Below are 17959 nucleotides of genomic sequence, written 5' to 3'. Positions count from 1 at the left end.
AAGATAAAGACAGGTAATTTTTGCTTTTAAATAAGGGATGTGGGGAGAAATAGGTGAGGGGAGGCTCTGTAGGAGATGATTTACCCAGAATAAAGAAAAAGATGCTAACATAGCTCTGTACTGTTACTTAGGCTCAATTTGTTCTATTGGGTTTCTGCTAGCTAGTTCTGCCCTATTATGGTCCCTTTGCAAGTTATGGCTGCTTGAATAATTCTAAAAACATCTAAATCCAAAAGAAATAGAAAAAGAAATAGCTGGAGAGTGCAGGAGAAAGTTAGAGGTCTGGAGAGATGTGCTCTTTTCAAAGTTGGCTGGGCAGGTTGGAGCTGCTGTAGGGCTGGTTTAATTGGTATTTATGCAGCAAATAACCCGGCTGACATTCACATTGGCAATTCCGTGCCAATCTTTGTGTAAGAATGTTCCATTGTCTTCAGGGCATGAGGCACAGAACACACACACTGGTGATAGCACTGATGTTTTTCCTTCCAGGTTTCTTTCCTACCATCTTTCTCGGGTGGTTAGAATGCCCAACATAAAGAGGACCTTGCTTTAGTCTGGGGAGTAGAGTTGCTCTGTCCCAGTGTCTTAAAAGAAGATGCTGCACAGATTTATATCTCTTACATGACCCACAGCAAAGACCTGGCCACATCTCCTGTGAAGTAGGCTGGCTTGCAAAGGTTCCAGAAACTTGTTAGTTTCTTGTTAAACCCTGGTTGGGCATCACCAGACTCACACATGGCGGTTTGCTTAGCAGGGAAAGTCACTTCATGTTGTTCCAGGAGAAATTGTGAGCAGGGAGCCAGCTAGATCATATTGTTTCCATTTCAAGAGGGGGTTTGCTCTCTGGTAGGAGTTGGAATTTAGGCTTGGGCTTCCTTTCTCTCCCTTTTTCCTTCTTTCCTTTCCTCCTTTCCTTCCTTTCTTCCTCCTCCTTTTTTTTCTCCAAGAGGAGAGGTTTTCATTTTCTGCTTGGTGCTTTGACCAGTTGTAATGAACTCACCCACTGACTGGGAAGGACCTTGAGCATAATGTTCTCTCATCCCAGGATGTGCTTTGTAAGTGGTGGGCATTGCTGTTGGAGTGACCTGAGTGTCACCATTGAGAGGCTCCTGACTCATAGCTCCCTAATTGTGGCATGTTGCATCACCAGTCTTAATCACTATTAATGGTGATATTTCTTTGGTAAAGAAATCATAGCTTTCCTAGGAATCATCCTGGAAATGCAGATGTTCCGGTTGGGGAATCACAGTAATGCATCTTCAGGTTTTGTTACCTGCTAATAAATCCACTCACTCCCTGGGGAGGGCCAAAGTAGTGAGAGAACAAGGTCTTGAGGTTGTGACCTGGTAGGAAACATCTGCATCAGCCCTGAGGGAGGGAGGAGACCCAGCTCTAGGGAAGAGAGGGAAGGGTAGGGCTCGGCAGCAAGTGATCAGAAGCAGGAAGATCTAGGAAAGGCCCAAGAGGAGTACGTAGTGGTTGTTGAACACATGTGTTGCCAGTTTCCTCCTTTTCTGGGCAGGGTTCTGCCTCCAGCTAGAAATCTGGCTGTATATTGGCTGACTTGCCCAGTGGTAATGACCCAGTGGCAGAAGCCACTTACGACTTAGGAAGGTTTCCTATTGTCCTATTTTCACTGTAGAAGAATATCTTGTCACCACTTCCTTCAGAATAGCCCTTTGGAGGCTCCAAGTGTCCATGACCTTCAGTTCTCCAGGTCAGACATTGTACTACCATTGCTTTTTCCTCTTGCGTCCTTCTTTCCAGTTTTTCTTCAAGCTCTGTGCTCTCGATACAGGCTCTTTAGGGTTGATTCCTTGGACATATGACTATTGTTAAGATCTGACTAGCCCTGAGGGTCATGGGAAAGTGGTTTTCTTAGATTTTCCAAGTATAATACTCCAGGGAAATATTTTAGTTTTGGGACTGATTGTTAAACTAATAGTATCCCCTGTACATTCTTATATCACTTGGCAATTTATCAAGTACTTTTATATACATTATAATCATTTGGTTTAACAACATAGAAGGAAGGTAGAAATCATTTTTCATTTTAGGAACAAAGAAACTGAGACCAGGTGAAGTGACTTGTCCAATGCCATACAGTAAGTACCGGGGGAGTGAGACTAGAATCAGGGTCTCCTAGGACCCCAGGATGTCCCACTCACTCACGGTTCACATTGTCACATCAGGGTTAGCTTGATATCCACCATGGTCTCCTGCATCCAGGGAAAGTACCTAACAGTAGTCCTGCATGTTAATCCAGGTCCGAGACTTTAGACACAGTCATATATCTTTCTGTTTTCAGGTTCCTCATATCCCAAATGGGGGCTGTGATACCAACCTCATAGGTGTATTTTAAGAAGGAAATGAAATAATGTGTGTGAGGCTCAAGGCACACTGTAGGCATTAAGTAAGTGCTAGTGTCACCTCCTTTCCCTCTTATTTTCTGATATGTACCATAAAAGTGGCTTCTCATTACTTTAAATATGGTCTTTTTATGTAATAGCTGTGTTATTGGAAAAATAATCGTGCAAATTGAATTCTACCAAATCAGATTGTTTTTTAAATGCATGGGATTTAGCTATGTAAAGGAAACCTGTGGTGAATTCTTTTGTAATGCAAATAATCACTTTCATATTTGTCTGTTTAGTAAGTTCAGCTTCTCCTGTATCAGATTTTCTTAACATGGGACTTTCTCTCACTGATGGGAAAAAAGTCACTCAGCTTGCAAACAAAATCAGTTACTGTGTTCAGTTGGCAAAGCCTTGCTCTGATGTTTGAGCATATCACATATTCTCTTATTATTAAATAATAGAATCTCAGAATGAAAAACTGGAAGATATCTTAGAGATCATGTGGTCTAACTCACTCATTTCATAGATGAGGAAATGGAAGCACACAGATGTGAAGGGACATGTTCAGTGTCACCAGCCAGTGACTGTTAGACAAGGATCCAATTACAGGCCTCTGCTGTCAGGGGAGAACTCTGTGTCCCGTCCCCACTCTGCCCCACCAAGAATCCATGGCCACGCACACATGTTACAGTAAGGGAGATGATACAGAAATAGGATGCATTTTCAAAAACAACAAAAAGAGTTGCAAGTATGGGCAGTTTTATGAATTGATGACAATATGCAGCTTAACCTTTTTGTTAAGGAGCTGAATGGACTGCACCATAGGAATGCTGCTTTGGCCTTTTTATGAGAAAAAAATTACAGTTCTTGGCTAATGATATTCCTCAGCGAGGATTTAACCATATCATATCTTAATTTCACTTGCTAAGTGCCAGAGAAAGACATGACAGTAGGCCCTTGATAGACCCTATGTGTTTTGGTGAGTGTGTTCCCACTGCATTAGGAAACCTGATTTGAAGCAGAGGTGTTTGGACAAACTGCACTGGGTATGCTCAATCCCTTGAGAGATTCAGAAATCACCCTCTCGAAAATGCCCCCAGATTGTTAGTACATTATCGTGCTTTGAGAGCTAACCATTGAAGATGTACACATTTCTGGAAGATTTCAGTGGATGATCAGGGCCCTCCCCTTCACTGGTGTGGCCACAGCAAGCCCTTGCAGCACTGGGACTTTCTTCAAGGGAAGGACCCACTTTGAGGACTTTGGCAGCACTGCCGCTTGTTGGCTCAGGGCTTGGGGCCATACTCGACCCCTCAGGGTCTTCTTTTCTTATATATATAAAAGCTAATGATTGATATATGAAAATTCATGGAGATACTATGTTAGGTACTTGAGACTTTGGTACAGAGAAGACAGGTAGAAATAAAAAGAAGCAGAATTCTGGGCTCTGGCCCATGAGGAGGTGTCCTTACTACTGGCCTTTCAGAAAACAGCCAGAGCACTATTAGGGATCCACAGACTCAAGTTCTAGCCAGAGGGCCTGCACCCAGGAGCCCCAGGTCTTTGAGACTGCCAACGGAAAGGCTAATGATATATGATGTATGGTGTGCTCAGGATGGGCTGGGAGAGCATGTACAGGAAGGGCTCTGAGGTTCATGGTTAAGCTTCCCTACTAGGTTGCATGCCACCCACCTCTCCTCCCTGCCACAGGGCTCAGACATAGTCCAGGATGTCTGCTTCCCTGGGAAGTTGGTTTCTGGATTGCGGACCTCACACCTTGCAGAAGTCCATCAGCACAAGCAAGGTTTCTACCAAACCCCAGAGGAAGGTCAGTTTTAGAGAAAAAATGTTACACTTTAAATCAAACACAGAACACAAAGTAGAGGTATTTGGATCTATAGCACAGAAAGATTACGATTTCTTTAAAACCTAGTGACTCAAACTAGGATGAGTTTGGATTAGAGCTCACAAGAATTGTATAAGGACAAGATTAGGCAATTTAAGATTATACAGTGAAACCTAATTGATGTAGTTTTTCACAAACTTTCAGATATATTTTTCTTAGAATTTAAAAGGGAAACTAAACCTTCTAGCCATCAAGAGTCTGTGATTTTTATGACAATGTATCAGATTTTGAAATAACTGCAATATTTAAATATTTTGTAAGTAGCTCTGATTTTATTTTTAAAGTGACAAACAAAATTCAATAAAAATCTCACCAACTGGGCAAATACAGACAACGTTGCTCTGCTTTAGTAGAAAATGAATTACAGGCTAGATCAGCAACAATAGCTCCTGTCCACTGAGCATTCACCCTATACCAGGTACTGTGCTTTCCACGTATGCTGTGTGACAGGTTCTATCACCCTGTCACAGACAAGAAAAATCAAGCTTCGGAGAGGTTATGTGCAATTAATTCTGTGTTGCAGAGGAGGAAACTAAAGCAAAAATTCAAGTGAGCTGTTCAGTGTTCGATAAATGAAACTGAAATAAAACCAAAACTGAGCCTTTCGTTTTCCATTTCAGTGCATTCATCCCCAAACCTGTCCTTAAATTAAAGGTCCAAACAGACCTATGAGATATCAAAGAGACTAAACATTATTGCAAACACCAGTTATTTCAAAGGCTACTCAATTTTATTACTTTCAGAACTGTATAACAAGTGGAACTAGGTTAATGCCACATGAATAGATAGGTAAAGGATGCTTCGTGATTAAAAGATGGACTATTTGTGTATTTGTCTATAATTGAAGACCATTTATTCTCTTAAGTATTTTAAGTACTTGAGAGGTAGCTTGGTGTAATATAGAAAGGTTGGTCTTTGGAGAACAACAGGTCGCATTTGTTGCCCCGTTAAACATTTCTCGTTCACCTTATTTATCCATTAATTCTGTGCTCTGTCAGAGTAAGGGTCAACCCAGCCATGTGGACTTAGTCTCAAATTCTCAACTAGTGATCGGAGTTAATGAGGTTTAGCTATCATGTGACTGGTTTTCCTTGTGAAATTGTAAAACATAATCCTATCTTTAATGGGCCATCAGTGTAATTTACGGTCTATCACTTAAATGGCTTCATCCAGAAAGTCAAGTGGACTTTCCAAATATTTCCTTTTGTGGAATGCCTGAGGTCAGGCTGTTGTTGAATCACAGATTTTCTGAGGGAGAAGCAGCTGTCAGGAGAATTGAGTGTGAGGGAGTATCAGTTAAGTGGTGAGAAAAATCAGAAAAGGACTAAGTATTTTCGGGCAGCATAGAGGAAATCCAGGGCTTAGCATGTACCGGGAGCAGGGAATACTTGTCATAGGCAGCACAGAACTCTCTCAGCAGTATGGGATGTTGGCTGGCCAGGCCTCCAGCTGTACAATCAGACATATGGGGCATTGGGCTACTATGAGCTCCCTTTTCTAATCTAAAAGTGAAAAAAGTGCAGCTTTCTCTAAAGGTGTGTGGGCATATGTTCAGTTGTCCCCTAGAGAGGCCCCATGCTTTCTTTTGGGACAAGAAGGGCAGAAAGAAAATTTTATGAATTGGAACTTGAACAAGTGAATGGAAAATACAACCAGATGTTAATTGGCTAGGAGAGAGGAGAATTGTTCAAATTTCAGGTTCCAGACTCATATATAAATAGGTTAGAAATGAGCATTAGATTAACCATCCTGCAAAAGTAAATTGGTGTATTAATTAATTTTCTTAATTATGTGTGCATTTCAAATCTCAGATTCCCTATGTTAAGTCAGTTTTCATTTTTAGTTAAACATCTTCGAAAGTCCTTTGAAAGAATCTTATGGAATACTTTGAGGATGAAGGCGCTAGAAAAACTTTTTCTATAGATTTGCCTGTAGACTTTTTCACTCTAGGTTATTTCTAGTCTTGATGTAATAGCTGTTTTCCCCACTGAGTCAGACAAAATTAAGAAGCTCTTCAATTGATCGCCAGCTCTGATTTTCGTCTAGTGAGTCTAGGCATCAAGGTGTGTTTATTTCAGAACTGTAAGCATACCCATTGCTTCCACCCTGACAAATTAATTGGAAACCCTGACAATGGTGATAGGAATATCTTCACACGTAACCCTCCCTACATGTTTAATTTTCAAGTCTTTGTTTTGTTACCAGAGAGGAATAAGATAATTTATACGAAATAGCTGACATTTTGTGTTAAATTTTTTCATAAGCTACAAAACTTACACATTTTTGAGTTCTTTAGGTGGATTTCTTTCTTTCTTTTTTATTGTAATTGAGTAATCACTTATTCCCACTGGGAAAGCTGAGGCACCAAAAAATGTCATTAACAGATGACTGGCTTGTTGGATACATCACAGAAAATACCTTTCATTATGATTTTGTTGATAAAATTTAAGTGCTAAATTCAGATAACTGTAAAAAATAAAAACAGATTTGAAAAGAAATAATTCCATCAGTTCACAGGATTTTTACCTTCATGGAAATAGGATTTATTGAAATAAAATGATAAATAAAAATGCTTTCTGGCTTGGGAGAATCAACCTAGTTTCTGATAATTTTCTGTTTCCTTTGCTCCAAAAGTGTCATCAATCTCCCTGTTTAGATGCAGTGCAGCCAGGTGTTCAGAATCACTGGGGGACATAAAGAATTACTTTCTTACTGAATAGGAGAATTTTTTTTTAAAAAAGAGCTTGGTGTAAACAGGGCTTAAAAATGTGAAAAATGTAGACCCACTCAACTGAACCCTCCTTTTTTCCCCTCCTCCTGCCCCTCAGGAATAATTCTGCTACAAGGCTGACTTCAAGAACGTGAATTGTTGACCTCATCCCAACACTGGAACCTCAGATGTTATTCTCATTTTTGCACCATTCCAAGCAAGTTGACCTGATAAGGAAATAAAATTGAACCTTAGGGGTCTGATGGAAATTCACTGTGACGTTTAAATCAAGAAAACTTGCTGATGCCCACAGAGCCTTTTCCCCATGGGCCCTGATGGTAGCCTCCAGAAGGTGCAGCCTCAGGTGGTCCCCCTTCTTCTGTGGCAAGAATAAACTTCAGGTCTTGGATTGCAACACCACCTGTGGAGAAAATGGTATGCGAGGGAAAGAGGTCAGCCTCTTGCTCTTGTTTCTTCCTCTTGACCGCCAAGTTCTACTGGATCCTCACAATGATGCAAAGAACTCACAGCCAAGAGTATGCCCATTCCATACGGGTGGATGGGGACATCATTTTGGGGGGTCTCTTCCCTGTCCATGCAAAGGGCGAGAGAGGGGTGCCTTGTGGGGAGCTGAAGAAGGAAAAGGGGATCCACAGACTTGAGGCCATGCTTTATGCAATCGACCAGATTAACAAGGACCCTGATCTCCTTTCCAACATCACCCTGGGTGTCCGGATCCTTGACACGTGCTCCAGGGACACCTATGCTTTGGAGCAGTCTCTAACGTTTGTGCAGGCTTTAATAGAGAAAGATGCTTCTGATGTGAAGTGTGCTAATGGAGATCCACCCATTTTCACCAAGCCCGACAAGATTTCTGGCGTCATAGGTGCTGCAGCAAGCTCCGTGTCCATCATGGTTGCTAACATTTTAAGACTTTTTAAGGTAGGTAAAATCATTGTCTTTCTGACCATTGTGAAACGACAGTGAATCATTGTGAGTCCAACTGCAGGTTTAAGAAGAAAGTGAAGATGGGGAAGGTGCTCATAGACCCTCTCAGTGTCACCAGGTTCCTCAAATAGGGCGTTCTGAGTCTGGGTTTCTACATGAGTTGGTTTAGTTCTATTATTTAAAATCAATTGGATTAATTTTGACTGCTTTTTTTTTTCCCATAGAGAAAGGTGATAAGTTCTGTGACATATTGGGTCCTTGCCATCTTGGGATAATCTCCTTATTAGACTTACTTTAAATCAAAGCGAGCATTTTAAAAGAGCATAATGAACTCTTAGCACATTTATCATACAAAACGTCTCTAAGGTATTTGAACTATAAGATACTTGATGAAATTTCTTTAAGGTGGGATGCTCTGTTATGACAAAAGTTGCCTCATGAACCAATAGTATTTATTACTAATGTGTAGATGGCAGTGAGACTCTGGGTGATAAGATGGCCATAAAATTGTCAGGCTTATTATAACTACAATAGAGAAGAACCTCATTAATTGAGACTGCTCTGATATAGACTTGGAATAATTACATATAATTATTATTGAGTTAGAAGTTCAAATTTAGCAGGATAAATGAAGACTTTTTGATTTAGGTTTAATGACCTATTACCTATATATTGCATTTATATATTTAATGAAATTGGCAATATGAAATCATACAGGTAAAAACACTTTGAGAAGTATAAATTGCCATAAAAGTAAAGTTACTGTAACTCACTATTTTCACTAACTTTCTCATTTTATTTATTAAATAACCATTATGTAGTCTTTTGTAACAGACATAATTTAATTGAAAATTCTTTTCACTCTGATTTCTTACTCAGTGGAACATGACTTTTCCAACTTAATCTGAATTAATGAGCCTTTGTTTTATATTATGAAAAACTATTCCTATGCATATTAGATTTTAAAAATATTAAAAGAATATGGAGAAGTCCAACAGATGACAGATACTGTGACAAAAATGAATAAAGTGATGGAAAATTTTACACAAAAGATGAAAGGAATTGAATCAAAGGATTTCTGGTTTGGAAGATATCTTGTCCAGCCTACTTGTCGTACTATAATCCTCTCTTTAACCTCCCCTTGAATAGCTGTGCAGCCTTGGTATGAATTGCCTTAGTTTAGAGAAGAAAATGCTAAGAGGCAGCTTAATGGCTATTTTCAGACTGATGAAATTTTCTTAAATGAGGAGGCTGCTGAGCAGAAGCTCTCTGTGTCTAAGGAGTACTGAAGAGGCACAAACAGGCTTCAGGGAGTGCTGGAGACATTTGAGTAGGACATTAGGAAGAGCCTCTTGGCACTGAGAAGGACACAGAATTAAAACAGGCTGCCAAAGTTACCCTAATTTTCCATCTCTGAAAACCTTCAAGGCAAACTAGGTAGTTGTTAACAATTTCTCTTGGGGTAGCTGACTCCTTGCCTAGAGGCAAGATGCAGAACCAGATTTTCCAAGTTTCCTGCAATGTCCTGAGATCTAGGATTTGTCCCAGCAGTCCCAGCTCTGAGCCACGTGGCATTTTCCGCTCTGAGGTGGTGTCCATCACAGAAACTTTCCCAATTCCCCTCCCTGGTTCGAACTCCCTCCTGAACTGCTCCAAGGCATCTCTTTTCTGTTCTTAACTCAGTGGCTGTGGCTCAAAAGCACCCACTTTTGGAGAAGAGAAAAACCTTCATGAGAGTCTTTCCCCTTCCATTTCCCTCCGTTTGTACACCAATTCTGGTTCCCATCAATCCCATTAACTCCTGTGAATCCTGTCTTTTTCCTGGAGTCTGGTGCCCTGCCGAAAGTGCGATTTGAGGAGGAGGGTGGAGGAAGTTTTCAAAGCTTGTTTACATTAATTTTTGCTGCTTATCTGTAAAATAAGGGTCATGATAAGACTGTGTTAGGTTGTTGGGTGTATTTAATGAGAAAATGCAGGTGAAGTCTTCCATCCAGACTGGGCTGTGTCCTTTGGTTCCTTGGGCTGCTGAAGGAACCTTCAACCACCTGAAGGCAAGAAGAAGGTTTTGTTTTATGCAGGCTGGACTTGTCTTCTCTCTGCTCTGCTTTTCCCTCACGGACCAATTCTCTTACTCTCTTGGGTAATCCTGGAGGGACCTTATCTGGCTGGGTGATAGAATTATTATTGACCCCTTGGGGAGAGTCCAGTGCTCCAGGCCAATTCTTGAGGCACTCTTGGCTAGCACATGCAGGGGCTGCTCTCCCTATCCTTGGCCAAAGTGCAGGCAGTGGGTCACTTTTAGCCAGGCAGAGGTGCTAGTTATGGTAGATGTCATAACTAACATGATCAGTATGCTGGCCCACACAGCGAGCACTTAACATGTGGAAGCAAATATATTTATTAACCAAATTACTGGACTTGAAAAATTCATCTTGTTCAAAAGTCAGTCAGCGAAAGGGTGTAGGTGCTCAGCCTATCTTCTGGCTGACTTGGAACCGTTTGAATGTGAATTAGATAATATAGCAACTCATCATTGTTGTGCTACTTTAATTTCCTTTGGTGATTTATACTTGACCTTCAGCTAGCACTCCACAGTGATATTAATTACGAAATAATGATGGTCACTCTTGGGATAGAAAATTGTCCACTTTATGTATGGATGACTTCTGTTTATACACATACGCTAGGACTGACATGACATATTAGAAAGGCTATTACAGGAATGATAAGCAGTGAATGCATTGGGGATTGGCATACAGTTCCATTTTGAGAAATAATAATTTTCTTAAGCCAAGTGCTATGACTTGAGCAAAAATAAATTTTAGGACATCTTTATGGAGCTGGGGCCCCTGGAGGACAGCATAAGACACATAGAATCTAAAAAGATACACAGAAATCAATGTATTGCCACTTATTCCTGGATTAATGGAGTTAAAGAAGGTAGAACATCACCATTGTGGAAAACATACAAACAATTACTCTTGATCATAAGGGATACAAACCAAGTCTTAATTCATGAATTTGTTTATTGCCCTGCTCAGCAATAAACATGAATTGGGGTTTTAAGAATGTGGCTGGGACCTGATTAAAATTTTATAGAAAATATTATTATTTTTTTTTATTTCAGCTCATTATGGGGGTACAAAAGTTCAGGTTATATATATTGCCCATGCTCCCCCATCCCCCCAAGTCTGAGCTTCAAGCATGTCCATTCCCTAGACGGTGCAATATTTGGGACAAAATTGGAAGTAATCTCCAAATGTCTCACTTTTCTTTTTTTGGAAAACTTTGGGAAAGCCCCGTCTTTGCCTGCATGCTCTGCCTGAACTAAACTGTGAAGGAGACAAAGTCTTACAGGCATCCCCATCTACCGCCTTCTCCAGGCTTGTGCCTCCCATGGCAGCCTTTGTGTCTTTTTATTCCTCAGTGTTCTCCCAGTCAAAACTTGATACAAAGGATCTATGTATTATCAGTCATCTGCACGTTAGTGTGTCTGTGTTTAAGTCAGAGGAGGATTTAATTTCCCACAGGATCACTAATGGTGAATTAAATGATTTGTCTTTGTAAAGGAGATCATGGCATCAGTGGGGGAGGTTCATTTAGCCCCAGCATAGACTATACCTCCTAGATGGCCACCTTGTCTGCCTGGAGTGCAGGGGGCCCTACTCGTCTGATCTACAGGGAAGTGGTATCCTTTCTTTGTTTCTTTTCTTATCAAAGCTCAGAAGCAAATGAAAACATTGGCCCCTCTAACTTCAGGGGAGGGTTGGACAAGGGGCTGCAGCTGGACACAGCCCGGGAGCAGAAAGTGTTTTGTGGCCTTGGCTGGTATGATACTGACTGCCCTGCTAGACCAGTGGTGTGTAACCTCGATGTGGGATGGAGTTCATGCTGTTCTCACCTCACCGCCAAAGGAGTATGTGTTGGATTATCAAAACAACCCAGGAGGCTTTTCAAGTGGCAGGATCCAGTGACTGAGGTGTTTTGGGAGTGGAACCAGGTTTTAGAGCCACAGAACAAGGCTTTAATGATCTGAACTTTTTAGAAGCACTACTGTGCCTTAACACACATACACACATAAGCACATACATGCACATACATGTCATATATCTGCTAACATGGGGCAGAGTAGTCACCTGAGTGATTCTTTGACCCCTGTCGCATGTTAATGGCTTTAGATAACAGTAGTATCAATTAGGATAATGTGACATGTAACTGCAGAATAGCAAACCCAGGAAGGTCCCATCCTATATAAAGGTATAAAGGACACCTCAGGGGCTCCTGTATTGCAGAGAGCCTAGTGAAAAGAGGGCCCAACTTTCAGTGATTGTGCAGTTTGAAGAGAATTAAAAAAGAAAGAGGGAGCCTTTTGGAAATGTTGACTGGGAAGCACATAAATTAACTTTGTGTTTTATGAAAAGCTCATTTTTTTCCCTTTTCTAGAACATTTCCAGTCTTCTCCTTTAAACTAGAGAAGATCTATTTCTCCAAACACTAATCATATGTCTGACTTTAAGAAAAGATTGAACATTCTAAGTTAAAAAATAGCACGTTGATGCTGGAGGTAACTCACATTAATGTCCGCAAAGCTGCATTGGGTTATAAGAGGACAGTGTCAGATATAATTCCTCTCTCTTTTGTTTTTCTAGTTACACTTCACCTGGATTGTTGATTTTCTACTCTTGAAGGATAGGGGTTAGTCTGTAGTGTATCCTTCCCAAAGCAATCAAATGAGACTTTTAAATAGAAATCCATTTGTGGATGGGCTAGATAATTTCTCCCCGTGTGGAAGTGTGCTGGTTATAAATGGCTAAGATTGATCTTCATGTGAAGTCAATAAAGTACAGAGAAGCACCCCATTTCCCTGGAAGTCTTTGCCTACCCATGCTGTGTTTACCAAGATATATTTTCTTCCGAGAGACTCTACCAATTATGGTAACCACTTCCATAATAAAGCTAAGTGTTTTGCGAGTTATTTATTGCATACAATGGGCTTTATTAACTGTAAAACTATGAAAAGGTAAAGCTGCCATATCCAGGCTCATCAAGTTAGGTGGACAGACAAATGAATGCAACCAATAAACTCAGCAGGAAGTAACATTTCATGTTAAATCTTATTTGGTGGTAAATAGATAATGAAAATTGAAAGACTCTTTCAGTCAATCCTTTGGTACCGTAGCAAGCTCTAATTTAACTTTGAAAGAGCCTACTCTCCTTAGATGAGAGATGATGGGTACTCTTTCTTATAGTGACCCAAAGCAGTGGTATTGGGGGGGAAATGGCACTGCCCATGGTGAGCAGGATTTAAACTCACAGCCAGAGACATCTGTCAGAAATGCAGACTTGGTAATATCTCTCCCTTTCCTAAAACTCTTTTATGGCTACTGTTAGTGCCAGGATGAAGGTCCACCTCTACTTTCGGAAGTCTTTTCTCACTTTCCTTGACTAGATTAAGTTTCTTTGTTACATGTAACAAAGAAGCAGCCTGTACTTCTTAATGTTTATCCAACTCTGTTGTAGTTATTTACTTGTCTGTATCCCCACTAGCCCATAAGCAATGGGGCAGGATCCATGTATATCTAGTTTGTTGCTGTATTCCAAGCACCTGGCATGGACCTGTCTGGGAACCCAACTGATGTTTGTTAAGTAATGAATGAATGAATAAACCATCTCTCTTACTCCTTCCCTCATCCCAGTCTCAATAGTGGAAATAATATATATTGGGTGGTTAGGAAAAAAAATAGAATTTTTGTTTTACTTTTATCTTCTTTTAGAAAAAGGAACAGAAGGAAGGAGAAGGAGAGAAAGAAAGAAATATGATATATTTTGGGAGTTCCTATTTTCATGTGCTTTCTCATTTTCCTACAAATTCACATTTTCTCTAAACAGATTTTTTAACATTAAAAATTTGCATTGTATATTTCAAAATTGCTAAAAAAGTAGATTTTAAATTTTTCCACTACAAAAAGTATGTGGTGATGGATTTGTTAATTAACTTTTTTTAATCATACCACATTATAAATGTAAATCAAGACATCACATTGTACCCTGTAAGTATATACAATTATTATTCATCAAAAATAAAATTTAAAAAATTAAATAAGCAAAATACATAAGAACATTCTCATTTTGAAAGGCTTAAGCAGTAAATAAGTAAACAGTGTAAAATGAAGAGTCCACTTCCAAACATATGAACATATTAATAAAATTACACATATGATTTTATTAATAAATGTGTGTCTTACAACTTTCTTTTTCAATTAATAATATATCTGAGAGAGGTTTCCATGTTGGTTGATGTAGTTCTACCTCAGTAATTCTCAACCTTGGCTGCATGTTAGCATTACTTCCATAGCTTTTAAAAAATACAGATGCCCAAACCGTATCCAAGACAATGAAATTGGGGTGGACCCCTGCGCTGGTATTTTTTAAAAGATCACCAGGTGATTCTGATATTTGTCTAGGATTGAGAATTGCAAGACTTTATTTTTTTAATGGCTATTTGGTTTTTAATTATATGGATAGGCCATAATTTATTTTACCGATCCCTGATAGGTTACTTCTCTTTGATTTCTTTTTTTAAATTTCAAAATATTAAGGGGGTATTAATGTTTTGTTACATGGATAGTTTTTATAATGCTTAAGTCAGGGCTTATACACTGTTGGTGGGATTGCAAGTTAGTGCAACCTCCATGGAAAACAGTATGGAGATCCTCAAAGAACTAAAAGTAGACCTACCATTCCTTGATTTCTTAAAATCATTTCTTATTTGAAAAACTCATCCAGACACTATTAGCACTAGAGTGAATTTTGGTGTCATAAAACCTTTTCTTGGACCAACAAAGGGGCTGAATTAGCAAATTACCAAAAGCATCTTGCTATAAAGCAGGCTCATAAGACATGGGCAGACATCACAGGCCATAGCTCTTCATAACATACAGTAACTCAGAATGAGTGTCATGGTCATGTGCTCAGGCTGTTAAAGGAGAATTGTGACTCTTGTTGGGTGGAGCAGATTTTAAACTTGGTGAATTTAAATTAAATCTTTCTTACTTTCCTTTTCTCTAACTTTAAATGGCCTAAAATCTTACAGTGAATACTGAAGACATCTTAAGAACTTACTTAGAGATTAATGCTTATTTTTTGGGTGTTTTAAGTAATTAGGTGGTTTTAAAATTGTGAGAGGTCTTTCCAAGAGAATCGTTTATGATTGGATGCTATATATTTTTCTTTAGGAAGTTATCTGAAAACCTTTCTAGAACAAGTCAGGATACATGTAAATAAATAAATAAATAAATCTGCATAACTACTGTGCTCTTTGCCCTCATTTGCCCTATAGATTGCAGTTTTTAAAATCTTATTTTATAGACTTGATTTTTTAGAGCAGTTGTAAGTTCACAGCACAATTAGAAATTACAGTGGTTTTAGCATGACTTTCTTTCCAGACTCTTCTGAAGATTACTTTTTGCAACCAAAGGTTGTACCTTCCCAGGAAGACTGAAGGGTGTCCTGTGGCTCCAGTCTAGGCGCTCTCAAACTCTAGCTTGCATGAAAATCACCCAGAGGGCTTGTTGAAACACGGATTGCTGAGCCCACTTTCAGAGTTTCTGATTCAGTAGGTCCTGGTGGGGTCTGAGAATTGGCATTGCTAATGGTTCCCAGGTGATGCTGAGGTTGCTCTTTTGCAGACCACACTTTGAGAACCACTGCTCCATACAAATTGCTTGCTGGCTGACTAAGCAAGTCAAAGTGCACAAAACAAAAATGAGATTTAACAGTGTTCTGTCTGGCAACAGCCTTTTTTTCTTTTGACACATATCTGGTTGGATTTCTGTTCATATTGGTCATAATCACAGCAGCTGTTGTATGGATTTATTTTTAATTGTGTGTCTTTTTGAAAGTTGTGTTCCTTATTAAATAATGCAGAGCTCAGGAGTAATGATTAGTGTAATGGTCACTTGAACACGATTCCTAAAGTAGGGTCACCCAGAGTACCACTTTTACTCACTTCCACTACCTGAGACAGTACAGCAGACTGATTTAAGAAACTTAGACTGTAAGATACACATTAACTGGGAATTGAGAACAGTCAGAGACAAAGGAGGCTATGATTTGTCTCAACTACCAGCAATTTGTCTTCAGAAACCATGACAGCTGCCTCCTGATTTCCATTATGCAATGAGATTGCAAATAACATTCCACAGCAGTCTTAATCAATAGAGGGTCACAAGAGGCCCTTCTTTCCCCACAGTGGGGAGAGGGCCTATTTACCCATTTAATTGATATAACATATTTTCTGGCAAGGGACAGAGATATCTCTTTTAGCTATAATTGGGGACTTTTCCTATCCCCATGCACTCTTCAGAGCATAAAACTATACATGTAATCTTTAAGTATTTTAAATACATAAGGAATGCCAGTCTGGTGAGGTATAGGGGTCTAGCCATAGCGTGGTCCACAGCCACCTTTATCTGTTTCCAGAATGAGGCCAATCTCTGCTGCATTACTTCATTAGGCCCAGAATGCTAATAGACATGTGTTCTCAATGTTGGCTATTACTCTCCCTCCAAGACTCTTCCAGCCTCTCTCTCTGAGCATAGGGGAGCTGGTTTTCTTGGTATAATACAGCCCCAGACCTATTAGTCCCAGCTGCAGGGAAGTCATGGATCTGTCTTTCTGTATCTCCCACAGAGTCACATGAGGCTCCCTTTAGGGCATTTGGATGGTGACATATTCTTGCTCTAGCGCCTTACCTTACCCTTGCTTCTCACATGGATTAAAAGTGAACTCTAGTTTTGATTAGTGCTTGTACTATTTCTTGTATACGGTAAATCTAAGTATCTACATTGTGCGATTCTATTTATTAGAGTTCTCCGAGTGATTTATCATCTTAGCTCTGGGAATGTTTGCATTTGTTTTATTTATAGAACAAATGCCATGCCATACTCATGCAAATTTGGTAGAGATTTTTGACATAAAGATTTCATATTTATCATCAGGAGCTGTCTATTCAAATTATAAATTATTTTAATGTACTTATCTAGTGGTGCTGATACTCTTTTTTGAGTAAAACATTAATATGAATTATATGAAATAGGTCAGGCTCTGTAGTCAGACTGCCTAGGTTCAAATTCTGATATAATGCTTACTTATTAATTTTGTTATCTTAATCAATAGAATTTCTCTAAATCCTGCTTTCTTATCTGTAAAAAATAGATAATAGTAGTACCTCTTTTATAAGGTTTTTAATGAAAACCAATAAGATAAAGTGCATAGTATCCCAAGCAAAATCACTGGCCCATAGTAAGCACCGTAAATGTTTATTACATGATGATAATGAGGAGGAAGATATTTATGTCCACCATCAGTAGGATATTCATTTTGATAGGTAACTCTCCCCTAATTTCCCAGCCTTTCATAGTGACTTATCCTATTTTGTGAATAATGGCAGATTAATGTTAAAGTAGTCATTGGTTAAGAAGTAGAACAAAATGATAGGCTAAATAGGCTCTGGCAAAGGGCAAGGCTATCTAGCTTTCTGAAGGCCAAACTTGAGACCTGGGACCTCACTAGCCCCATGTTCTAGCCAACTGAGCTAAGAAAGTAGTATATTGCTATCCTTTCCAAATCCATGTGTTAGGTGGTAAGAGTCAGTTTTATTTAAAAAAAAAAATAGAAAACCAAGGAAAAGACTGGGTGACCAAAAGGTAAGTTGTGTAAAATTTTAATATTGGTTTAGCACCCAAGCAAAAGTGCCTTTAACATTCAGTTTTGCAAAAACAAACAAACAAACAAACAAACAACAAACCAAACTAATTCTGGCTCATCTAGACCCCAGGTTTTTTTTTTTTTTTTTTTTTTTAATTTTACAGAATCAAAGAGTCTAACAGTATATCTTGTTAGATACAGTATGTCCTCATAATGTATACATTATTTCTTGTACAATGATATGAAATAATATGGGACATATTCATGATAAATTATTAAGTAAACAGTGCAAGTTAAAAACAATAGTTTCATATTTTTTCCCCACCCCCC

At 39.2% G+C, this 17959-nt stretch overlaps 1 protein-coding gene across 6 annotated transcripts in view; it reads left to right on the top strand.

The window, feature by feature from the left end:
• The window catches only part of GRM8 (glutamate metabotropic receptor 8), a 696364-nt gene that overhangs the window by 2488 nt on the left and 675917 nt on the right, over positions 1-17959 (top strand). For 4 of the 6 annotated variants that reach the window (XM_069461395.1, XM_069461397.1, XM_069461396.1 and 1 more), the window contains exon 2: positions 7092-7915. The exons of 1 other annotated variant lie outside the window; for it this stretch is intronic. In XM_069461395.1, coding sequence (XP_069317496.1) covers positions 7406-7915 — 510 coding nt within the window. In that variant the 5' untranslated portion in view covers positions 7092-7405. Of the gene's footprint in view, positions 1-2308; positions 2414-7091; positions 7916-17959 lie in introns of all 6 variants that reach the window. One more of the 6 variants, XM_069461393.1, reaches the window with a different exon arrangement.

The sequence above is a fragment of the Eulemur rufifrons genome, chromosome 29, assembly GCF_041146395.1.
Source record: "Eulemur rufifrons isolate Redbay chromosome 29, OSU_ERuf_1, whole genome shotgun sequence".
NCBI lineage: Eukaryota > Metazoa > Chordata > Mammalia > Primates > Lemuridae > Eulemur > Eulemur rufifrons.
Note: the sequence above shows the minus strand (reverse complement) of the source record. Positions and strands in the feature narration are given on the sequence as shown.